The 24,942-nt window shown below is 48.4% G+C and overlaps 4 protein-coding genes across 4 annotated transcripts; 3 read left to right on the forward strand and 1 right to left on the reverse strand.

Moving 5' to 3' along the window:
• Window positions 1-14,802: 14,802 nt before the first annotated feature.
• Window positions 14,803-15,574, forward strand: VC83_00626 (uncharacterized protein; the record flags this gene model as incomplete). The annotated part of the gene is made up of 2 exons (XM_024464314.1): window positions 14,803-14,923; window positions 15,009-15,574. 2 exons carry the CDS (start codon window positions 14,803-14,805, stop codon window positions 15,572-15,574), a joined length of 687 nt encoding a protein of 228 aa, XP_024328111.1.
• A 1,604-nt stretch (window positions 15,575-17,178) lies between these two features.
• On the reverse strand, window positions 17,179-18,012 carry VC83_00627 (uncharacterized protein; the record flags this gene model as incomplete). Its single annotated transcript, XM_024464315.1, has 1 exon — window positions 17,179-18,012. Exon 1 carries the CDS (start codon window positions 17,608-17,610, stop codon window positions 17,179-17,181), a length of 432 nt encoding a protein of 143 aa, XP_024328110.1. The 5' UTR covers window positions 17,611-18,012.
• Window positions 18,013-18,066: 54 nt separating this feature from the next.
• VC83_00628 (uncharacterized protein) lies at window positions 18,067-22,037 on the forward strand. Its single transcript, XM_024464316.1, has one exon. It carries the CDS (start codon window positions 18,397-18,399, stop codon window positions 21,451-21,453), a length of 3,057 nt encoding a protein of 1,018 aa, XP_024328107.1. The 5' UTR covers window positions 18,067-18,396; the 3' UTR covers window positions 21,454-22,037.
• Window positions 22,038-22,113: 76 nt separating this feature from the next.
• Window positions 22,114-24,745, forward strand: AMT1 (ammonium transporter Amt1). The gene is made up of 3 exons (XM_024464317.1): window positions 22,114-23,091; window positions 23,147-23,463; window positions 23,522-24,745. Exons 1-3 carry the CDS (start codon window positions 23,002-23,004, stop codon window positions 24,201-24,203), a joined length of 1,089 nt encoding a protein of 362 aa, XP_024328106.1. The 5' UTR covers window positions 22,114-23,001; the 3' UTR covers window positions 24,204-24,745.
• Window positions 24,746-24,942: the final 197 nt, after the last annotated feature.

Below are 24,942 nucleotides of genomic sequence, written 5' to 3' on the forward strand. Positions count from 1 at the left end.
TTACGAAACATCGACATCATAGCAATGGGAGGGGTTTCGAGGTGGAATAAGAAGGCTTGGATGAATCAGTTTATTATGGCAGAATGGTTAAGGGCTTTTTATGCTCGTATTGGTACAACACGGGAGGTTCTTCTCACCATGGACAACTTTTCAGCACATATCAAGGCCCTCGAATCGACACCACCCCCTGCGAATATCTGAGTTATCTGGCTTCCTCCAAATGCAACAAGTCGATTTCAAGCCCTAGATCAAGGTATCATTGCCTCTGTCAAAGCTCATTACCGTCGACAATGTCTCCATTACATCCTTGACTTGACGCTTTTGAAAGGAATGAAGATCCTGTCCAAACGATGAATATACGACTTGCTATTCGATGGCTTCTTCGATCCTGGAATCATGAACTTACAAACTTGACAATCTATAACTGTTTTCGAAAGAGTACAATTGTTCAAAAGCCAGTTCAACTACCCTCACAACCTCTTCCTGATACTACCAATCTCTATCAACAAGTACAACAAGCTGGGAATGTACACGACTCTATGGATCTTTCAAGCTTTTTAAATCCAGTCGATGAGGATATACAAGAGTTAGAGGGGTGGGAGGATTTTCAGGGGGGGGATGCTATTCTTGAGGATATCATGTCACAATACGTCCCAGATACCACTCAAGATGATGAGGAAGAGGATGACCCTTCTTCACAGCCTGTGCCAACTACACAAGCTGCGATTAACGCCATTCAAGTTCTGATTGAGTTTACGGAATCTGGGAATAGTGACGCCTCAGAAGCACCAATGTTCTTACGTTCTTTTGAACGTTTTGAGAGACAGTTAAGGCTCCTTGAAGCCAATTCACAAAGGCAGGGGACATTAGACTCATGGTTTATGTAAATAGCTTCAATTTTTAATTTAATCACGTGTAATAACGTACATGTATAGCGAAAGCGCCAAACAAGCGAAAGCGCCAAAATTATCTACCCTCACGACAAACATTGCGATAAATCTACCACAACATTAGAAATCAATTGAAACTACTCGGAGTCCTCTTCCTCAGAGGTGTCTATTACAATCTGACACGTGCGCGCATTGTGCCCAGTCTCACCACACTTGCCACAGCGACGGGCACGGGTTTCTTCCCTTGGCTTCCGACCACGGCTTGCCCTTATTTCCTGCTCTACCTGCTGCACAACATCCCTCTCATCCTGTAGCTCTTGCGCCCCTTGTTGACTAAGTGATCCTCCTTGCTGTAGTCGTGTTTTCCTAGCTCTCCGGCGCTTGCTTAGTACTTCATTTGCCTGTCGTAGGTTTTGGTTCTCTCCCTTTAGCAGTGCTAATTGATGCATTATTTGCGATGCACCCTTTGTAAACTGGTCAACAGCTGCATAGATTGAGGTTGGAGAGCTATTTTGATGGCGTGAAATCCGAGTTTTAATAAATGTAGACTGTGACATAGCTTCAATTGGGTTGTTTGGTGTCTGAGAAACCCAAGGTTGAGCAGTACCTGGGCGGGAGCTTGGAGGCGTTGGTGTCCTTAACTTAAGATCAAGTGTAGATATCACTCTCTCAGGGTCAAATGGAAGAAGCCCTGCCCCTCGGAACCCGCCTCGAATGTTACTTTCCGTCATTGTAGTGTTAAATGCAGCGTGGAAGGCAGGAAAGAAGTCATCCTTTGTAATATGAGAAATATGAGCCTGCATCATATCTTCAATTTGCCGACCATAGGCCTGCTTTAACGGGCCGAAACAGCCAACATCAAGTGGCTGGAGTAGATGAGAAGAGTGAGCAGGCACACAAAGCGTAATAATGTTGTGTTCCTTGCAGTACTCCTCAAACTCATCTGAGTGGTGGCTCTCATGACCATCAAGGACTAACAAGCGATAACCACCAACACTCCGGGCCTTTGTATGCTTCTCAAAGTGCTGAATCCAATCCATGCCTCTCTCGTTTGTAGTCCAGCCATTTTCAGTAACAGAAATCACCCAATCGCTTGAAAATCCACTATTCTCATACCAAGATGTAAGGTGGTTTTTGCCTGCAACAATGATAAATGGTGGTACTGCCCAACCTTGAGAACTAACGCCTTGGATTACTGTAACCCATTCCCGATTACCAGGCTGTACCTTCTTTGCTTTTGCCCGCCCGTCTGAGCTTGTTACAACCATAGTGTCATACTGACATTCGTTGCACTCAGTTTGCTATCAAACTCAAGAGCAAACTTAGAAATCTCCTCCTCAAACCTACAAGTCACCATACATATCTTGGCTTATCACACCAACAACAGAAGCAATACTACTCAACGATTGCTGCAAACTCTTCTACTACATCTGTTTATGCTACATACATCACGGCATATCATTTGGACACTCATTGAACAAGTTATTAAGAAAATCTCCTCCTTAAGGGGGTGGGCCAATACTACCACATGGCATATCTCTACCAACTAGAGGCCTAGGAACATGAACGATAGCTCTAGAAGCTTCTACAACCCTCTATGATTCATTACACGTCATCGCTCCTTAGTTACCCACAAGATTGGTTAAGTTATGACATAATTTGTCTATAGGTACTCTGACCTTGGACCTCCTTTTCACTTCCTATAGGCTAGGAACCCAAGAGATGGTTCTATGGGATTCTCTTACGTTCACTACATGATTAGCAAGCTAGTTGTGGGTCGCACTTGATTTCTAATACATTTACCAAGCCTGGTTAGTCATGGAAAGTCATGGAAAATGAGAGAACTACACTCCTTTGGCATAAATAGGATTGCCCTTTCCTTAAGAAAGGGCAAGCAGACAATACAGTAAATCGACTAGCACATACTTCTACGTCTTTTCCAAGCTTCCAAGCATTGATCTTGTTATTCTCTGTTTTTGAAAAGTCAGTGAGGTGCTAACCTCTGACTTACCCCTGAGTTCTCAGACTCAACATTTGTTGCAACTTGTCTAAACCACTTCACCACATCATACACCTGATTGCTGCGTTGTGGAATAGTCTAAGCTACAACCCTTTGGCTCTGTTTCCTAAGACAGTGTGTTGTCTTAGTAAATTCATCCCTTCCTTGGGTGGCTAGATTCTCATATCTGGTGCACCCACCATTACACATAGCAGTTGAGATAACGCCCATCATAAACCCAGTCTCATCAAAGTTGTAGATATCTGCTTCATCGATACCATATTTCGCAATTGTGTTACGCACAAGTTCAAACCAGCCATTAATAACTTCTGGATCTTCGCACTTAGCCCTCTGGTAGTCGTATTTGCGCTGAAAGCGTGTCTGGAGCTCTACACGCCGCTTAACAAAGTTTGAAGCCCAACGCGACCCAACGCGTGACGCGTCGCGTGTTGCAAGTTGTAATGGTGGGTGCACCAGATATGAGAATCTAGCCACCCAAGGAAGGGATGAATTTACTAAGACAACACACTGTCTTAGGAAACAGAGCCAAAGGGTTGTAGCTTAGACTATTCCACAACGCAGCAATCAGGTGTATGATGTGGTGAAGTGGTTTAGACAAGTTGCAACAAATGTTGAGTCTGAGAACTCAGGGGTAAGTCAGAGGTTAGCACCTCACTGACTTTTCAAAAACAGAGAATAACAAGATCAATGCTTGGAAGAAAAGACGTAGAAGTATGTGCTAGTCGATTTACTGTATTGCCTGCTTGCCCTTTCTTAAGGAAAGGGCAATCCTATTTATGCCAAAGGAGTGTAGTTCTCTCATTTTCCATGACTTTCCATGACTAACCAGGCTTGGTAAATGTATTAGAAATCAAGTGCGACCCACAACTAGCTTGCTAATCATGTACTGAACGTAAGAGAATCCCATAGAACCATCTCTTGGGTTCCTAGCCTATAGGAAGTGAAAAGGAGGTCCAAGGTTAGAGTACCTATAGACAAATTATGTCATAACTTAACCAATCTTGTGGGTAACTAAGGAGCGATGACGTGTAATGAATCATAGAGGGTTGTAGAAGCTTCTAGAGCTATCGTTCATGTTCCTAGGCCTCTAGTTGGTAGAGATATGCCATGTGGTAGTATTGGCCCACCCCCTTAAGGAGGAGATTTTCTTAATAACTTGTTCAATGAGTGTCCAAATGATATGCCGTGATGTATGTAGCATAAACAGATGTAGTAGAAGAGTTTGCAGCAATCGTTGAGTAGTATTGCTTCTGTTGTTGGTGTGATAAGCCAAGATATGTATGGTGACTTGTAGGTTTGAGGAGGAGATTTCTAAGTTTGCTCTTGAGTTTGATAGCAAACTGAGTGCAACGAATGTCAGTATAACATGATCCCCCTTTTAAGGACGTTTGTTGGCTGTCTGCTTGCCCTTTAGCCAGTTGGCTTTCTTAGAAAGAAATTCTAGAATGAGCTTAGATGCATTTTTTAGATTTCTCTTAGGCTCCCAAGTGTTGTCACTTGTAGGATAGCCTTTCCACTTAACGAGGAAGTAGTCCTGACCTCTAAGTGTCTTTTTGTCAAGGATAGACTCTACTTCATATTCTGGTTGATCCAAGATCAGAACAGGAGGTGGAGGAGACTGAAGTGGTCTTAAGGAACTTTCTTGTGCCTTAGACAAGAGAGATGCATGGAAGACATTATGGATAGTCCAAGTAGGTGGTAATGCAAGCTCGAAAGCATTCTTGCCAATAGTCCTTGTGATCTTAAAAGGTCCAAGTCTTTTAGTATCAAGTTTGTCTGAAGGTCTAGTAGTTGTGATATGTCTTCTAGACAAAAAGACTTGATCACCAACTTTGAATTGTGGTGCAACCACCCCCCTGTTAAAGGCCTGAGCCTGCTCGTCTTGTGCACGCTGTATTTGAACCTTGAGATAGTCCTGGAGGCCCTTAAGGTAGATGATTCTTTCAGTAGCAGAAGGATTTTTGAAATTTTCAGGACAATTCAGTTCTGCCACTTCAAACCTAGGGTGATAACCATAGTTTGCATAGAAAGGTGTCTCTTTTGTGGTGTTAGAGACTGTGTTGTTGTAAGCAAATTCTGCAAGATGGAGAAGATCTGCCCAGTTGTCTTGAGCATAGTTTGTATAAATTCTTAGATATTGTTCAAGTACAGAGTTGACTCTCTCTGTCTGGCCATCTGTTTGAGGGTGATAAGCTGTAGAGAAGCGTTGTTCCATGTTTAAGAGTTTAGAGAACTCCTTAAAAAAGTTTGAAGTGAAAACTGCTCCCCTATCTGAGTCCAGTGTCCAGGAATTCCATGATATTTAAAGACCACCTTGAGGAATAGCCACGCAAGTTCAGAAGCTGTGATAGTCTCATTGCAAGGCTCAAAGTGTGCCATTTTTGTGAGCCTTTCTACCACCACAAGGATAGAGTCATAAGGGGTAGCACCCCCTTTTGGGATAGAAGGAGGCAACTTGACTATAAAGTCAATGGATATGGAGTCCCATGGGCGTTCTGGTATAGGTAGAGGCTGCAAGAGGCCATAGGGCTTTTGCCGTGTAGGTTTGTTCAAGTTGCAAGTAGTGCAAGAAGATATATAGTCTTGAAGAGTAGTCCTTAGACTAGGCCAGTAGAACTTTCTTGTTAGAAGTTCATAAGTTTTTGCAAAGCCAAAGTGCCCTGCAGCTGGAGCATCATGGAACTGCTGTAGGAGGTGTAGCTGTAATCGTTTATCCCTTGGGACATAGATATAGTTCTTGAATAAGAGAAGTCCATGCTGATTTTTTGAGAAATTCTGTAGTCCAACTTTCTCAAGAGAGGAACCTTTCTTCTGGAGGTATTCCAAAGTTCTTTTCGCAAAGGGATCATGGTTGTAAGCATCTTTGAATGCTTTAAGAAGTGTTGCTGAGGGTGTATAGACTTTAAAGGTCTCTGGTTCCTGAGAAGAGGTAATGGGGGCAACTTGGTCTTGAGGGGATAAGTTTACCCCTAAGTCCTCTGTAGTACTAGGTTTGCTTAAAGATGCTGCTATAAGCTTTGCTGAGTCTAGCAGAGCCTTTGTATTGCTAGTTTTAGCAGAATCTTGGTAGTCATGTCTTCTTGAGAGGAGATCTGCTCTTTGATTCTTGGCCCCTGAGACATGTTTTATAACAAAGTCAAAACCTCCTAGTTGTTCAGACCACCTTGCTTGTCGTCTATTGAGCTGTTTAGTGGTTGTAAAGGTCAAGAGGTTTGAATGGTCACTGTAAATAGTGATAGGATAGTTTGCCCCTTCAAGGTAGCATCTCCAATGCTTTAGAGAACATACTATGGCAAGCAGTTCCTTGTCTGTAATGGGATAGTTTTGTTCAGCTGCTGATAGCTTTCTTGAGTAAAATGCCACAGGCTGTAGCTCTTCTTGTTTGTCTTTTGGAGCTTGGTATAAGATTCCAGAAATGGCAAAATCTGAGGCATCTGTCTCAAGAGTGGCAGGTTTCAAGGGGTTAAAGTGTAGTAACATTTTCCCTTCTTTAAATTCTCCTTTAAGAGCATCGAAAGCATCTTGCTGTGTCTTATCCCAGTGATACAAAGTGTCCTTGTGAAGTAATTGAGTAAGGGGTAAAGCCAAGGATGTATATCTTGGTATAAACCTCCTGTAATAGTTGGCAAACCCAAGGAAAGACTGAACCTCTTTAATGCTGGAAGGAATAGGCCACGTTTGTACTGCTTTTGTCTTTTCAGGGTCCATCTGAATGCCTTCTGTTGAAATTCTATGTCCTAAGAAATCAACTTGAGACATATGGAAAAGACATTTCTCAAGTTTGCAAAAGAGTTGTTGAGATAGCTTCTCTAAGACTTGTCTAACATGTAGAACATGCTCTTGAGTGTCTAAAGAGTATATAAGAATGTCGTCTAAGTAGACAACAACAAAGATATCCAAGTAAGGTCTTAGAATATCATTCATGAGAGCTTGGAAAGAAGCAGGTGCATTGGCAAGCCCAAAAGGCATTACCTGGTATTCAAAATGACCATAGCGTGTTCTGAATGCTGTCTTCCACTCATCACCTTCCTTGATGCGTATCAGGTTATAAGCTCCCCTGAGATCTAACTTGGTAAAGATCCTTGCTGAAGAGAGCCTATCTATGAGCTCAGGGATAAGGGGTAAAGCATATCTGTTTTTAACAGTGACTGCATTAAGGCCCCTATAATCAACACAGAGACGCAAGGAGCCATCTTTCTTCTTGACAAAGAGAATGGGAGCTCCTGCTGGTGAGGAAGAAGGTCTGATAAAGCCAGAACTAAGGTTCTCATCTAGGTATTCTCTGAGAGTTTTCAGCTCTAATTCAGATAGAGAGTAGATAGGGCCGTAGGGAGGCATTGAGCCTTCTGCGAGTGGTATCTCATGGTCATAAGGCTGGTGCTTTGGCAGAATTGATGCCTTTGCCTTGTCAAAAAGATGTTGGTAGTCTTGGTATGCTAAAGGCAAAATGACCTCCTGAGATGATTTCTCCAAATCTGAAGTAGCTGCTATCTCCAGGACAGGTTGGAAAGGTTTAACCCATATCAGAGATGATATATCGTCCATAGTTTGGTCAAAATCCTTGATCTGGGACAAGTTTGAGTCTTGGACCTGAATAGGGGTAACTGAGGCTTGAAGGGTTTTTTCAGTATTGAGCTCAGGATTTGAGCTAAACCCAAGCGATAAATGCTTCCAATTGATAGTTGGATCATGCCTTTGAAGCCATGGAAGACCTAGGATGACTGGGTACTTCATTGGTATAACATCTAAAGAGATGGTGTCTGAAAATGTTGATTTTCCTAGGGGAATCTCAAGTTTGAGTACTGGGGTGTTGCAGGTAATGGAACCTGAACTGATAGGAGTTCCATCAATGACTCGGAGCAACTCTGGAGTGCGTTTGGGAATTGTAGGTAACTGGTGTGTCAAGATGAGGTCTTGAGATATAAAGTTGCCTGTTGCCCCTGAGTCTATCATAGCCCTTGTAGACAACACCTGTTGTTTGAAATGGAGTTGAATAGGGATTAACAGGTGTGTGAGACTCTGAGAAAGCACCATCGACACATCTTTGTTGTCTAGGGGAGAAGTTATAGTCTCAGTTGAAGTTGTGCCTGCTAGGGATTTTTCAAGTTTTTCAGGAATAGCAGTTGTGACTGTGTCTGAGGCTGCTATATGTTTTGAATCAGCACTCCCCCGTGCTGAATAGCACTCCTGAATTCTGTGTCCCCCTTTGCCACAGTATAAACAAAGGTTGTTGTCCATTCTGTGTTTTCTTTCTTGAGGGGTAAGTTTACCCCTTTTCAGTTTTTGAGGGTATCCTGTAGGCTGAGGTGCTGGATTTGCTGTAGATCTCTTTATAGAGGCGTCTAAGTCCATAGGTTCAGGTGCTGAGTCCTTAGCAGTTGGTGTAGAGGTGTAATTGTTGAAATTTCTTGTTGGATGCCAGTCTTGGTTCTTCTCCTTTCTTCTTTCAAAAAGCCTATCATCAAGTCTGACAGCTTTCTCTATAAGCGTTTGAAGTGTTGTAGGGCGTTCTTCTTTGCTGAGTTCATCCTTAATAGAGCTCTTGAGCCCTTGGTAGTAAGTGAAGACTAAGGCTTCTTCATTCCAAGTCAAGTGAGAAGTGATTCTCCTAAATTCTGTTGTATACTGAGCAGCAGAGGTCTTTTGACATAGCTTCTGTAGCTCTCTTTCTGCTGTAGCAGTTTCGTTGATGTCTCCAAAGGTCCTGGTAAGTTCCTCTTGAAACTGGTCATAAGAGGTAATCAAAGGTGTAGTGGTATTTTGGTTGTTGCCACTAAGTCTTCTAAGATATGGCTCAAAGAAGTTGAATGCAGATCCACGGAGGTAGCTGGCAGCGAAATAGATCTTCTGAATGTCTGAGGTGAACTGATGAGGCCTGAGGGTGAAGTAGATGTCCAGTTGCATAAGGAATCCCTTCAACTTCCTCCTGTCTCCATGGTATAAATCTGGTGTTTGCACTTTAGGAAGTGCACCTGGGGTACTCAAAATAGCCAGAGGAGCTGTGGGAAGCTCTGTATGATGTGTCTGAGTTGAAGATTGTGTTGCTGAAGTGTTGGCTTGAAAGGTGTTTTCCAAATTCTCAAGTTTGTTTGCTATAGTTTGTATAAAGGCAAACAGTTGTTGCATCTGCTGTTCAGCAGTAGTTGTAGGAGCTTGGTCGTCCTCCATTGTAGTATCGAAGTGCTGCTATAGAAATAGTTGAAGCTTGAAGCAGGCAAGGTGTAATGGTGGGTGCACCAGATATGAGAATCTAGCCACCCAAGGAAGGGATGAATTTACTAAGACAACACACTGTCTTAGGAAACAGAGCCAAAGGGTTGTAGCTTAGACTATTCCACAACGCAGCAATCAGGTGTATGATGTGGTGAAGTGGTTTAGACAAGTTGCAACAAATGTTGAGTCTGAGAACTCAGGGGTAAGTCAGAGGTTAGCACCTCACTGACTTTTCAAAAACAGAGAATAACAAGATCAATGCTTGGAAGCTTGGAAAAGACGTGGAAGTATGTGCTAGTCGATTTACTGTATTGCCTGCTTGCCCTTTCTTAAGGAAAGGGCAATCCTATTTATGCCAAAGGAGTGTAGTTCTCTTATTTTCCATGACTTTCCATGACTAACCAGGCTTGGTAAATGTATTAGAAATCAAGTGCGACCCACAACTAGCTTGCTAATCATGTAGTGAACGTAAGAGAATCCCATAGAACCATCTCTTGGGTTCCTAGCCTATAGGAAGTGAAAAGGAGGTCCAAGGTCAGAGTACCTATAGACAAATTATGTCATAACTTAACCAATCTTGTGGGTAACTAAGGAGCGATGACGTGTAATGAATCATAGAGGGTTGTAGAAGCTTCTAGAGCTATCGTTCATGTTCCTAGGCCTCTAGTTGGTAGAGATATGCCATGTGGTAGTATTGGCCCACCCCCTTAAGGAGGAGATTTTCTTAATAACTTGTTCAATGAGTGTCCAAATGATATGCCGTGATGTATGTAGCATAAACAGATGTAGTAGAAGAGTTTGCAGCAATCGTTGAGTAGTATTGCTTCTGTTGTTGGTGTGATAAGCCAAGATATGTATGGTGACTTGTAGGTTTGAGGAGGAGATTTCTAAGTTTGCTCTTGAGTTTGATAGCAAACTGAGTGCAACGAATGTCAGTATGACACTTTCCTTAAGAAAGGGCAAGCAGGCAATACAGTAAATCGACTAGCACATACTTCTACGTCTTTTCCAAGCTTCCAAGCATTCATATTGTTATTCTCTGTTTTTGAAAAGTCAGTGAGGTGCTAACCTCTGACTTACCCCTGAGTTCTCAGACTCAACATTTGTTGCAACTTGTCTAAAACACTTCACCACATCATACACCTGATTGCTGCGTTGTGGAATAGTCTAAGCTACAACCCTTTGGCTCTGTTTCCTAAGACAGTGTGTTGTCTTAGTAAATTCATCCCTTCCTTGGGTGGCTAGATTCTCATATCTGGTGCACCCACCATTACAGTGAAGAGTATGGGGCTTTGCTTGCTTCAATGAACCCTTTTGGCAAAATCAAGTTCTTCCTTTGACATATTCCAGAGTGGTGCATATCCCAGCTTTGCATCACCTTCGAGTTCAATATGATGGTCTGAAGGTCGATGGGGAGGTAGCTTGTCTGCTGCCATTTTTGAAAAAACATCCAAAAATTCATGAAATTCCTTCGGAAGGATCAGTCGAGAGTCAATTTCTTCAGTTTTGGTCTTGTTCTTGTGCTCGATTATGTCCTTCATTGATATAGCAAAGACTTGAGCTCCTCTTTGCTTCATGAGCATTCGAAATGGTGCTGCACCAATCATTGCTATGGTGCAAGGTTTTGGTTTTTCCACTTTCAGAGCAGGTTCCGGAGGAGGCATTTCTTTGGCTTTCTTCTTTGGCCTTTGTGTTTCGCTTTTAGATATAGGCTCTGTTTTGAGGGCTCGATCTGGTATAAAATGGTTGCAATAATCTCCAGTGAAGAGGACTTGATCATTGATCATATCGAGAACAACTCCATGTTGCTTCATCCAAGCTTTCCCGAGAATGATGGAATGTTTTCCCAGCGAAGTAATGAATAATGGACATAGGCTTTACACATGCTCTCCCACTTGTAGTCGAGGATATATAGCATGTGTGATAGCAGGGGCAGCCTCTCCATTGAATCCTTCAACTTGTTTTGGCTTCACAAGTTCGACTGGGGCTATCCCTTCGATTTCTCACATTCTTTCTGCATCAGCAGCATTAATGAAGTTTCCACCTGTGGCACCAGTATCGATCAATGCATGGACAATAGCTTTGTATTTTCCTATTCTACAAGTAGCTAAGAAAGGGGTGTCCGGATCAAAACTGGATCTCGAGGAAGAAGCTGCAATTCTGGCTGCACTGCCTCTAGTGATGACTTGTCTAGAGGCTATTCGTTTTCCGAATCGATGATAGACTCAGCTGTAGATACCTCATTCACTTGAGCTTTGAGCTTCTGGGGACAGTCTCGAGCTCGATGTCCATTTTGTCAGCATATGAAGCATTTCCCAAGTTTCATGAGCATTTCTTTTGCTGGATCTTGATGCGGTGGTCGATACAGCTTCTGCGTCTTGTTTTGCATGTTGGAATCATTGTAGGTTGAGGGATTGAAGTTCGAAGTGCCTGGCCCTGATTTTGAGTTTGGCCCATGTTGTTCGAAAATGACTTTGGCTTCCTTTTGTCTTCTTGTTCCTTGATCCGCTGAATGTTCTGGTCGATGAGCATGCATTTCTTTGCAAACTCGTGAAGTGTAGTAGCTCCAACTTCAGCCACTAAGGCTTTCTGCATCTGTTGGTTGACTTTGAAGCGCAAGTCATCCAGCAAAGTTTCTTCAGAGTAATCAAGCTCTGTCGTGAGCCTTTGGAACTCAGCCCAGAACACTGCAAAGGTGTTGTTTCTCTGATACAGCTTTCGATACTCAGTTTGAGCTGTGTGCCTTCGATCGGGATCACTGAAGACTTTTTCCAAAAGTTCGAGAATTTCTTCTGCTGTCTGCAATTTGTTTGTAGAGTTTGGTCGAAGCCTTGGATTGACATGTCGAACTGCCAGTCCTCCCAGTCGACTCTGAATGTAGCTCATTTGTAAAGTCTGTGTTGGAAAATGATCAATGTTGGCTTCGAGCTTGAGGCGAATTTTCACAACCCAGTCTTTAAATGCTGGCTCTATCCCATCTGTGAGGATTGGAGGGTCTGGAATCCGAGCTGACAGTCGACTGTGAGAGTGGTGTCCTGGTTCATTCTTCAGAGCTTGTTGGGTTTGCTTTTCAAGATATTTCTGAATTGTTTGTTGCTCTGTGATTTGTTGCTCGTTGCTCTGGATCAGTTCCTGTAACTGGAGAATGGCATCATCCTTTTTAGCCAGTATCGAATTTGAGTCCTCTGCTAGGGCCAAATAGTCCCGAAGAATGTTCTTGTGCAAAGTCCATGCCATTTTCTGGTTGGCGACAGATAGTTTCTGGAATTCGTCAAAGGTTTCAACATTCCATTCAGCCTTTTCATATCGATTTGCAAGTATAGATTCATGTCTCTCTTGAGCTGTTTTGCCCAGAGTGTGAAGGAAGGTTTCGGATTTGAAATTAGCTGGTCTTGTTCTAGATCATTTCGAGCTGCCATTGCAGCTTTTTCTTCAGCTGTATAAGCCATAGCGAGTTGCTATTTCAATTTCAGTTTATATCGTCAAGTCAGACACATATTGCCAAAGGCCCTATTGTGCAGTTGTTGGCCGTAGGATCCACTCGAGAGGAGCGCACTTCCCTCACAGTTATATCCTTGTCGAGGGAGCGTTGTAAAAGGTCTGACTTGCGAAGGTGGTGTGTGTGTGTCGAGCTGACTGTCGAAAGCCAACTTTGAGGGGTTGCCTCGAGATCGTCCTGGAATCGACTTCAGGATAAGGTTTCTGGTTCTAGGGTTTTCAAAGAGTGGATTTCGATTTCGATTTCAGAAGAGGGTTCAGCTCAAAGAGCAGGAAAAGAGGTATAAGAGAGATTGAGTTTTATGTCACGGTTCACCAAGGCATAGGGCGCCAGTTGGGTATTATGAATTAAACTCAATCTAGAGAAGAAAAGAAAGAGAAGAGGAGCACTCGAGCAGTGGCTCGATCTATATACAGCTATGTTGTTGTGGAGTGAATTCTCTTTAGCGAGACCAGTTCTGAGAATTCACTCCACAACTGAAAACTTCGCTCCAACCCCGGAAAGCTCCCCACACCCCTGAACCCCCACTCGAGCTGCAAGGCGCACTTGATATCGTAACAGTTACCTACAAGATTGGTTAAGTTATGACATAATCTGTCTATAGGGGTACTCTGACCTTGTTCACTTCCTATAGGCTAGGAACCTAGGAGATGGTTCTATGGGATTCTCTTACGTCGACTACAGTTACCAAGCCTGGTTAGTCATGGAAAGTCTTGGAAAATGAGAGAACTACACTCCTTTAGCATAAATAGGATTGCCCTTTCCTTAAGAAAGGGCAAGCAGACAATACAGTAAATCGACTATCACATACTTCCACGTCTTTTCCAAGCTTCCAAGCATTGATCTTGTTACTCCTTGTTTCTGAAAAGTCAGTGAGGTGCTAACCTCTGACTTATCCCTGAGTTCTCAGACTCAACATTTGTTACAACTTGTCTAAACCACTCCACTATATTATACACCTGATTGCTGCGTTGTGGAAGTAAAACCATCCCTTACTTGGGTGGCTAGATTCTCACATCTGGTGCACCCACCATTACAGCTTCGAGCAATGCGTGTGCGAAACGCTTCCTGACAATACACGAACCCGCACTTTCAACTGCGCTTCCAACAACCTTTCGAATACCCGCGACAGCTAGGTCAACACCATCCAGCTGGAATACGAACACATACCGGAGAGACAGGGCTGGATCTTGGGGGGAGCTGGACTTGGTGATGGGAGGGCAAGGGCATTCGGAGGGGCGGCAGACACTTCGCTCAAGGATTGCGTACCTGGTAGGATAACCAGTACGTTTGATGCCACGCTTCGCAAGTGGCATCACGACTCCTGGTTGGGGTGAGGGTCTGAGCAGTAGCTACTGGTAGATAGAGTAGAATATAATATACGGTATATTACACTATTTACCATTGATGATCCTGTCCACCGTGACCTGACCACCACTGGCGCGCCATCAACACTGCCGTACTACTGGGGAGTGGCCGGCTACATCGTTGTTGGTACACCACCGCCTTACAACAGTCACTTTTCATCCGCGGCATACGAAGCACTGCGGAGGATCACAAGATTTACAGCGGCTTCAATTATACAGTCTAGTTATATATGACCGTGTAGTGGCATCTACTGCCAAGGCTTCATTCGACCGTCGCTGGCCATGCCCGGTCGAGGTAGTCAACCGTAGCATCGCTGAGGGAGCACGGTCGAAGCTCTCCACGGTGGATAACCCACCCACCACCCTTACCAAAATAGATGGTGCGCCGGTAAGGTACTTCCTAATTACTTATTGACTGAGCATAACTTAGCAATTTTATGTTCCTAGATGATAAATCCCCGCAGTATATACTCATGGTATTGGACAATTGGTCATTAGTTATCAAATCATGGAGTTGTACGCAGCAAACAAAATCTCCATACTCATACTTTACCATACAAACTGCATGTAATGCGCGGTGGAAGGTGCAGCAAACGCGGGCTGACGTGCACAGACCAATGACGGAGGCCAATAACTTTCCATCAGCGATCTCATTCTGGCCTCCCAGGCTTCTGAACATGCTTTCTACAACACTTTGCCGCTGTCATACTTTTGTTGTGATATCTCGGCGCATAGGCGCCATATATCTCATTCGTATACCTCCTCAACAAACTCATAATTACCAACACTGTCGCTTCAATCCACACTCGCACCATGAGTCTCGACAGGCTGCTCCATGGCGGCTGTAGCTGTGGCCGTAACACCTTCATCATCGAGATGCCCCCCAAGGCATCCGACACAGCCCAAGTGATTTTTGATGGCAACAATTCCTTCCGTAAGCTTCTTTCCCTAAACATCTCTCCATCAAACCCACCGCCGAGGAAACCATCCCAAGCCCCCGCTAACCTCGAACCACCCAGGCATCTCGCCACTCGCAGCCCACCTTAGAGTACCCCTCGCCTGGTACCACTCCGCAACCCACGCCTTCTTCCCCGACGAAACGCACCCCGCCATCCGCCGTGCCTACGCGCCCTCCTCCAGCTCACTCCGCCACTTCTGCGGCTTCTGCGGCTCGGACCTCGCGATGTGGTCCGAGGCGCCAAGGGGAGAGGGGGAATACATCAGTCTCGCGCTCGGGTCGCTGGACCGAGGCGACCTCCACGACCTAGGCGAGCTGGGGCTGCTCCCACAAGAGGAGGCAGAGAAACGACTGAGCGTACGGCCCGAGGAGCCTGTAGCAACTCGAGCAGCACCGCGTGTTGGCGAGGGCCTGCCATGGTTCGAGGCGATGATCGAGGGGAGTGCATTGGGGAGGATGAAGGTCCGGCGGGGGCTGGAGGAGAAGGATGGGAGGAGGGTTGAGTGGGAGGTTGTGGAGTGGACGGAGGGCGGAGAGGAGGCGGAGGCCGATTCCAGCGCGGGGGAGGTGGCCGCGGGCGGGAAGCGGAAACTAGAGGATGATCATGCGGATATGGGGCGTCGATAGGGCTGATGGGGCCGGTGATCTGCGATAGCCGCGTTTCCGCACGTCTTGTCTTGGGGTTCGTGGGATGGGCTGTGCTGTAGTGTGTTATGGGATGGCGTTTGGTGACAGTACTGGGGGAGCAGCGGGCAGATGGAGAATTATAGTCGAATAAATGGCATCTCTGCTTCGTTGGGATGTGTATAGTGGCCGTCCGGTGGGGGATCTTCGGGGGTGACTCGGAACGTGAAGTTTGGGGAAAAGAGAGTATATCCGTAAGGCTCCTGGATTATCTATTTAGGAGCGGGCAACATCAGGAAGATGTGTGTGTTTGGTTGGAAGAAGGAAAACGTTCCATCATGTGTGTCGCCAACGCATACTACTAATAATATACGATCGTAACGCTCTAATGTAGATTATACAAAGCACAGGCTATATTACCGCGGATGAGAAATGTGGGTTTTCAGGCAGGTACTCGAAGCCATCTCCACTCTAGACGTTATGGTTAGGATTCTGGACTCCACAGCACAATATGAAAATCTCATATCTACATACTGTGCAGCGTACAGCGCGAGGAAAAAAGTGAGAGATCGCCTATGTGGCCCGTCCAGTCGCCAACAGAGCGGGGTTGAGGGCCGCAGCGCCGCAAGAGTTGATCCCCCAGAGTTACCCCGCCATCATCGTGCCCCTCCTTTTTCGGTCGTGACGGTCCGAGTGATAGAGTTGAGGCATTGGCAACACACAAAACACCGGCGATGGCGGCTCAATTACTATGAGAGTCCTCCCTGCTACCTGACATGGCGTAGCTTTCCATCCTCCGTGCTGACCCTTGGCTCTTTGTATATAACACTGCGATTCCCTTGCCCAGCTTGGTGCGGGGTCCACGCAGTTTCTTCTCTCTCCAACTCATCTATTCCTGTGATCGCTGCCCATATCTGCGATCCATACTGAGATCCTACCGAACCAAGAGAATTAATCCCCATTCACTTCGCCACGGTGAGCACTGGATCACCTTCAACGAGCCGTGGTGCTCTAGCATCCTGGGATACAGCACCGGTCTGTTTGCCCTCGGTGTTACGTTTGTGGATTATGAGGGAGGGCAGAAGAGGTTCCCTAGGAAGAGTGCTACGGCTGTGGGACCGTTCTTTGATAAGCTTATTAAGAAGGAGTAGAGTGGGGCTGAGGGATAAAAATGTGATGTGATGTGATATGATATGTGATAGGTAGGCTCAGGGTTGGGCTAGGATTAGTTTATTTTATAGGTATGCATTCTGTTATGGATGTGAAAATTGTAGATTCGTATGTGCCTACTTCCAGATTTCTGGGTTTGCCTCTTTCCTCGCCATGCCGTGTTATTATTGTATATGAAGGTGTTCGAAATATGGCTTGGCCCTGTCCTTGGACGACTTGGTTTAACCTCGCAGGCTGTCTCATTCCGTGGCGCACTAATTCGTGAAACTCTCCTCTTCATCGAAGACAGCGTATCATCGTCCAGACGCTTCATACCCCATCCCGAGACGCCCAGTGGCTGCGGATGGCCCGCCATGCATCCTAAGAGACCGCCTTCGCCAACGAAAGCAGCGTCATGCTCCGCCTCTATATTACATACCCTTCCCACGTGTCCCCTCTCACTTCACAACCACCCCCCTAACCTTCTCCCAACACTGCAAAATCGTCCCCGCATTCTTCTCCCTCGTATCATCCCTATCCCCATGAATCCACAACCCCATAACTCTCTCCCCCTCCCCCTCCCCCGGCACCCTCAGAATCAAAAACTCACTCGTAACCTCCATATCCCTCACCTCCCTCACATCCAACACCAAATTCTCCAGCCCATGTCTATTCAACACCGTCACCACAAACCCATCCTCCGTCTCACACACGAACAGCGCGCCCTCGATCCCGCTCTTCTCCCACTGCCCCGTTGAGGCCGAGAAGGCGTAGACGACCGCGTTGGCGGCGATGGAGAGGATGGTGCGCGTGCTGGGGAAGTAGCGACGCAGGACGGAGAGGTTGAGGTCGGTGTTGGTGCGGGTGGGGGGGGGGAGGTGGGGGGGCATGTCGGAGTCGTTGTCGGATGCTTGGTGGGGGTTGGGGGGTTGTGGCGGCGCGCGCGCTGTTTGGGGCGGTTGGGGGCGGACATGGTGGGTGGATGTTTGGAGGTGGATTGGGTGGTGGTGGTGGTGAGTTGGAGGTTGGGGGTGAGTTCGTGAGGCTGCGATAGTAGTGCGCTTTGAGGAGGTTTGCGGTGCCGGTTGAGCTGTTTCTTAAGGTGGCTGGTATGTTTGGCTTATATCGCTCTCGGCAATTTAGCTACGGCTTTGGAGATATTCGTAGGTTGCGGTGTTGATTGCTCAATGTTGTGTTGTAGGTAGGTTGCGATGGAGCTCAAGCAAGTCGCCCAGTACGTCCATCGATTCACGTGCCTCAGTCTTGCGCTAACCACACCCACGCATGATTCGTGGGGTAACGTACGGGAGCGCGGGATGCTATAACTTTGACCCCGCCAGTCTGCCCACAACTCGAAGCGGCCTCGACCACTCAGTGAGCTTCATTATCGGAGCTGAATGATCTCCCTTTGACGCCCCATAAGTTTCGCTGCCAACGCGAAGGGAGTGCTTTTCAGATGCTGTGGACCAACCCAGCTGCGCCTTGATCAATGCCACGCTACGTCATTACCGCTTTCGAGTGCAGGAACGCCCGCGGCACATAATTGATGCGGCCGCTGGTTGGGAGCTTTTGCGAATCGCTATTCTGATATTCTCGGGACGGTTTATTGATCTCGCCTTATAATTCATCCCCGTATACTACACTACATCGCCTGGCTGATAGGAAAACTGCCCACGATGTTGTCCCCGTCGATAAGCCGCGAGTCGTCGAGCTTCGTCGAGGTCTCCGAGCCGGACCCGGACGGCGAGGATCTCGAGTCGACACCGCACTCCCTGTCGCGAGCCGTATATGAGCGCCGCGCGGAATACACACGGTCGCATTCGATGAAAATTAAGGTCGGGACTTGGAATGTTGCTGCGTGCCCGGGAGTCCATAACGATATCAGGAGCTGGTTTGTGGATGGGAAGGGAGTTGATACGAAACTTGCGGGGCTCAAGATATCAGATCTGGACGGAAATAATGTTAAAGTACGATCTAAAGGCGATACTGGAGATCCGAAGAGTATACCAGAGACGCCGCTTGGCGACGAGGGAGTTGTGCTTGGTGGGGAGCATGTAGGTCTCTATGTGCTGGGACTACAGGAGATTGTCAGGCTGGCATCTGCAAAAGAATATATAGGCCGAGTTTATGTCGACCCCGAACCACTGAATAAGTGGAAGCGAGCATTGGAAGAGGCAGTTCCCCATGGATATGAGCTTATCGCCGACACGCAGATGTCGGGGTTACTTCTGCTCATCTATGCGTCGCCAGCTATCGCGCCTACGGTCAGCTCAGTGTCTTCTGTCAGTGTCGGCACTGGCATCATGGGATATCTAGGCAATAAAGGCGCAGTCTGCACCAGGATAGTTCTGGGGGAGACGACGCGGTTGGCATTTATAAACTCTCATCTGGCGTCGGGCACGGAGAAGGCACACTATGAACGGAGATGCTGGGACTACAATGAGATTACGTCTCGCACAAAATTTGACCCTGTCAGCGTAGCTGGGGAGACTAGCGACATCCAGGAGGTGATTGGCGACGAGGACTTTGCGTTTTGGTTCGGAGATCTGAACTTCAGGCTTGATGGGCTGCCAGGCGACGACATCCGGCGACTGCTGATGCTTCACGCAAGAGGCGAGTACGCGCCTGGCTCAAGCCCGAGAAATTACCTCGAGAGTGAAATAGCAAAGTCGGAAGAACCAATATTGATACGACACGTCGAGAGCGATGATGACGAGCCTATAGACTTACAAGCTGAAAACCCAAATACGAGCAGCAGGTCCTCTTCGATTGATCTTCCAGACCCGGATGACTTTTTGCAGGACCCCCATTCAGATCCTACCTCTCTTCAAGCCACGTTGGACTCTCTCTTACCCCACGACCAGCTACGGCGAGTTCAGCGACAGAAGAAGGCCTTCCATGATGGCTGGCGAGAAGGCCCGATCACATTTATCCCAACTTACAAGTACGACGTGGGAACTTTCGGCGTCTTCGATTCTGGTGAGAAGATGCGACCCCCCAGCTGGTGCGATCGAATTCTGTTTCGCACTCGTCGTTATAAGTCCGAATATGATGGGAGAGTACGGGATGAAGAGGCTGCGAGGGTAAAGGACGAGGAAATGAGGTCTCGTGGTATTGCACAAGCCGCGCAGGATGAAGAAGTAATCTTTGATTATGACCCCGCTAGCGATGGAGTCGATACGTACGGTGATTACGACGAATACGACGAAGGAGAGGACAATGGGGAGGATGTTACTGTGAAGGACGAACAGGCCGACAAGCTGAACCTTGAAATTTATACGTCGCACCAGAGGGTTACTTCTTCGGACCATAAGCCTCTAGATGCTGTGTTTACCATAAACTACGACGCTGTGGTCCCAGAGCTGAAATCAAGAGTCCACCAGGAGGTAGCTAGAGAGCTAGACAGGGCAGAGAACGAGCATAGGCCTGGCGTGACAATTCTAGTGGAGCATTCCGATCTTATAGATGAGGCGCCAGGTTCCCAGGCAACAACAGATGCCGCCGACGGTGTTAATTTTGGAGATGTCAAGTATCTATACAGCAAAGAACGATCCTTGACGATCGCAAATACAGGGCAGGTCCCGGCCACGTTCGCGTTTATAAGCAAACCGTCCGGGCCAGGCCAGCCTGGCCAGGTGGCTCCGAGCTGGTTGAGGCCTTACGATGATGACGGTGCGGTTAAGAGGCTCGAATCAGAGGTTACGCTTGAGCCTGGAGATACCATCATGGTGACACTGGAGATCTACGTGGAGGATTTCGCGCAGGTAAGGGCTTTAAATATGGGCGAGCTACAGTTGGATGAGGTGCTCATACTACGCGTCACGGATGGGAGGGACTACTTTATTCCTGTCAGGGGAGACTGGCTGCAATCATGCTTCGGTCGCACAATCGATGAGCTGATCCGCATACCCGAAGCAGGCGGGGCTCGCGCTCTCCGTCCCCCTGGGAACAAAGACGCCGCCCAAGAAAACACTCTTTCGGTAATAGACTCAAATACTCTCACCGAGGCCGTACCAAGGGAACTCACCAAACTCACCGACACCTTCGAGCCCCTCCTCGAGCGCGCCATCGCCGAGCGCGAAATGACCGGCGCCTCCGAAACCCCCGTCCCAGACGCCTGGCCCTTCGAGTCCACCACCACCTCCCACAGCCGCTCCCAAACCCGCGCCCTCCTCCTCGAAGCCCTCGACACCAACACCCCCCTAAACGCCTCATTCCCCCGCGGCGTCTGCGAAGTCGAGAAGCTCGAAACCACCGCCGAGGTCCTACAGCTCTTCGTTGCAAGCCTCACGGATGGCATCATCCCCGCCTCGTTCTGGAAAACTATCGACGACGACCTGGCGGCGCGCAAGCGCGCTCCTACCCCTGATGAAACTCGAATTTTGACTATGGTTCCCCTCGCGGACTCGCCACCGCACAGCATCGCGCTCGTCCACCTTGTCGTCCGCCTTGGCAAGGTCGTCGCAATGCGCGCGCCCCCGCCTAGCTCCCCGGCCACGGAGGCTAAGCCCAGCCGCTTCGATTTCAGACAGTCGATGGGGTATGGGCGTGCTCGACGCACGACGTTGACGGATGATCCGGGGTTGGCGGCGAGGAGGGCGATTGAGAGAAGGATTGCGGAGGTGTGGGCACTAGTGATGATTCGGGGCCCAGAGGGGGTGGGGGAGAAGGAAAGGAAGGCGAGTGAGGCGAGGAAAAGAGGCGTTGTGGAGGCGTTTTTGGCGAAGGTGTGAGGAGTGATGTTATGCGATGAGAGATATAAGGACGGTAGGGCGTAAGAGAGCTCGGATTGGGAGAGAGTCCTAGCGAGATTGAAAGAATCGACGTGGAGGCTGTCAGGTTCCGATCCCAGCCGAGCGTGAGACATGGGCACTCCCGCGCATCTCATGCGCGTGTTCCCCCAGGGTTCAGCTCAAAGCAGGTACAATTCCAAAAACCACGAGTCCTAGTCCCTCCCCACGCAGCTGACGTGGGGAATGAAGCCCACGCCAGCGCATCGGAGTGGAAATCGGCGTGGGGTTACCTGTCATGCGATTCCGTAGGACGAAACGTGGTCGCGGCGCATATTCGCACCAAGATCGCCGACACCAGCGTTAGTATCCGGAATCTGTACTATGGAATACAAAGAAAGTCTTTATCTCCTTCTTAGCTCCCCCATTTTATCACATCACACCCATGTGGTGACCCCTGTCGCTTGGCGCCGGCATTAGCGCCAACCCGCATCATGGTTATCTCTCGCACGGGCCACTTGGGGTGGTTCCGTTATCAGTTGGGAGGCGACAGGAATGAGTTGGGATAGGGTTGATATGGATGGGGGATGGGGATGAGGGATACGGGATGCGGGATGGGGATGAGGGATGCGGGATGGGGGATGGGGATGAGGGATGCGGGATGCGGGATAGGGACGGGGATGGGGATGGGGACGGGGGATGCGGGATGCGGATGAGGGATGCGGGATGGCGGATGCGGGATGGGGGTGGTAATTGGCTGGAGAGATGGGGTTTGATATCATAGAGATATCTGGGCTTGACACGTACATGTGAGGATATCGTGGCAGTGACACTGGTAGCGACCGGCAGGAATATGCGCAAACCTCATTTCATCCATCTACTATACTCATGGACTTACCGGGGTTTGTCGCTCTTTAGCTCCTTCTGACCCCAGTGTCCACTGTCGAGGTGGATCCTGGTCATAGATAGTCGATGCTTTCCATTACTCAATCCACTCCCCCCTGCTATCTGGTGGCTTAGCTTATCTCTTGTTAGTCGACCCCCTGCTCTGTGGGTCGATATGAGGATGATGAGTATGATGCGTACAGTACACAGTATCATACAACTGCGCTCCTGCTTGTAACCTGTGCGGCGCCGAGTTCATGCCTGTCCGTCTATTCCCGGCTCTGGATCCATCATGATTGGGCGGATACGCCCTCCTATTCATGCTCCTATTCATCGCGCTCCCTGTCACGTCTCGCGTGGGTCGACGCTGATATCGAATTTGGGGGTAAGGAGGGACGAGGGACGAGGGACGAGGGAGGACTGGAAATTTACGGTAAGGCGGCAGGGGAGGTATGAACTATCTCACCTCGTGGGTGACAGTACATAAAGGTTGGATACACCCTGTAATTCAGAATTTCTAGATCCTGAACTCATTGACAACGACAAACAACGCTGCTCAAGACCTACCTGAGACAGGGGATTCTATCAACGCAACTGCTCTGCTGTGCTGCTGACGAGCCTTCTTCGTGATATATCGAGCCCAACCCTCAATTCAGAATACGCACGATGGCGTCCTCACTCTACGCCAAGCCCTACGACGGCACCGCTGCGGACGGAGGTGATTCCCTGACGGTTAACCTCAACCAGTACTATGAGGTATGCGAGCCTGCAATCCCATCTCCCCTCGCAATGCGCCTCTAACCACCCGCAGTCCGGCGACATCTCCTGGATCATCACCGCCACTGCCCTGGTGCTCCTCATGATTCCCGGCGTCGGATTCTTCTACTCCGGCCTCGCGCGCCGCAAGTCCGCGCTCTCCCTAATCTGGCTTTCCATGATGTCAGTAGGCGTCGTAGGATTCCAGTGGTTCTTCTGGGGCTACTCGCTCGCCTTCGGCGCGGGTAGCAGTTATATCGGTAACCTCGACCATATCGGGTTCCGCAATGTGCTGGCTGCCCAGTCGCCGGGCAGCCCGAAGATCCCAGAGATCCTGTTTGCGGTGTATCAGGGCATGTTTGCTGCTATTACGTGAGTCTCCGCTGGTCTGGATGGCGGAAATGGGACGTGGAGCTGACAAAATGCATAGTCCAGCACTTGCCATCGGCGCTGCTGCCGACCGAGGGCGTATGCTGCCATGCCTGGTTTTCATCTTCATCTGGTCGACTATAATTTACGACCCCATCGCCTGCTGGACATGGAACCCCAAAGGCTGGTCCTTCCTCATGGGCGGTCTCGATTTCGCCGGCGGAACACCCGTCCACATCTCTTCTGGCGCTGCTGCCCTCGCATACTCCGTGATGCTCGGCAAGCGTTCTGGATATAGCGCGACTGCTGGACTCCCATACCGTCCTCACAACGTTACTCACGTCGTCCTCGGCACAGTCTTCCTGTGGGTGGGCTGGTTCGGATTCAACGGCGGCTCAGCTCTCGCTTCCAACATCCGCGCTGTGATGGCATGCTTCGTTACACACACCGCAGCAGCCACCGGCGGAGTGGCATGGACCATCATGGACTACAGGCTTGACCGCAAGTGGTCCACTGTTGGATTCTGCTCCGGTGCCATCGCTGGCCTCGTCGCCATCACTCCAGCTGCTGGCTACGTCCCCGCGTGGTCCGCCATCATCTTCGGCGTCGTCGGTGCCGTCGCTTGCAACTTCGCCACGAAGATCAAGTACCTCCTCCACGTCGACGATGCGCTCGACATCTTCGCCGTCCACGGCGTCGGCGGCTTGGTCGGAAACCTCCTCACTGGCCTCTTTGCAGCGTAAGTCGCTCTCCAAACACAGGAACCCTGAGACTACAGCTAACACCCAACAGTGATTACATAGCAGCTCTCGATGGCGCTACCGTCATCCCTGGTGGCTGGCTCAACAGACACTACATCCAGTTGGCCTACCAGCTCGCCGATTCCGTAGCAGGCTTCACCTACTCCTTCTGCGGCACGTGCCTCATTCTGTTCCTGATGAACCTGGTCCCAGGGCTGTCGCTGCGCGCGTCCGAGGAGGATGAGAACAACGGCATGGATGATGCGCAATTGGGAGAGTTCGCGTATGATTATGTTGAGCTGAGGCGTGAGACGTCGGATGTGGTTACCCAGGATATTGAGGCTGCCAGCTCTAAGGGGAGCGCGTCCATGAGCAGAGCTGGGAGCATGGTTGGGGCAGAGCAGAAGGTTTAATAGGGAGTTGTTGTATTGATTAAGCGCAATGGTAGATATAGGTGGTGGCAGTACCGGACGGCATTACAGCGCTCGATTGTATCTGGTTATAATATACTTTAATACCCAATTGCCTTTGTCTTGATCTATGAGACATGTTGGAACTACATATGTTCATTCTCGGATGGCATCTGGATTGCGTAGGCATATGGGTTAGTCACGTGAACTGAACCAATCAGCAGCCCGCAATTGATCAACCCGTCATATCCAGAGCCACGAATCTCCAAACCTGCGTCTCACCTTTACACACCCCGGCCCCGAGCCACGACGCTCGTTCTGTACGATATGGC

The sequence above is a fragment of the Pseudogymnoascus destructans genome (assembly GCF_001641265.1).
Source record: "Pseudogymnoascus destructans isolate 20631-21 unplaced genomic scaffold scaffold_1, whole genome shotgun sequence".
In the NCBI taxonomy this organism is placed as follows: Eukaryota; Fungi; Ascomycota; class Leotiomycetes; order Thelebolales; family Thelebolaceae; genus Pseudogymnoascus; species Pseudogymnoascus destructans.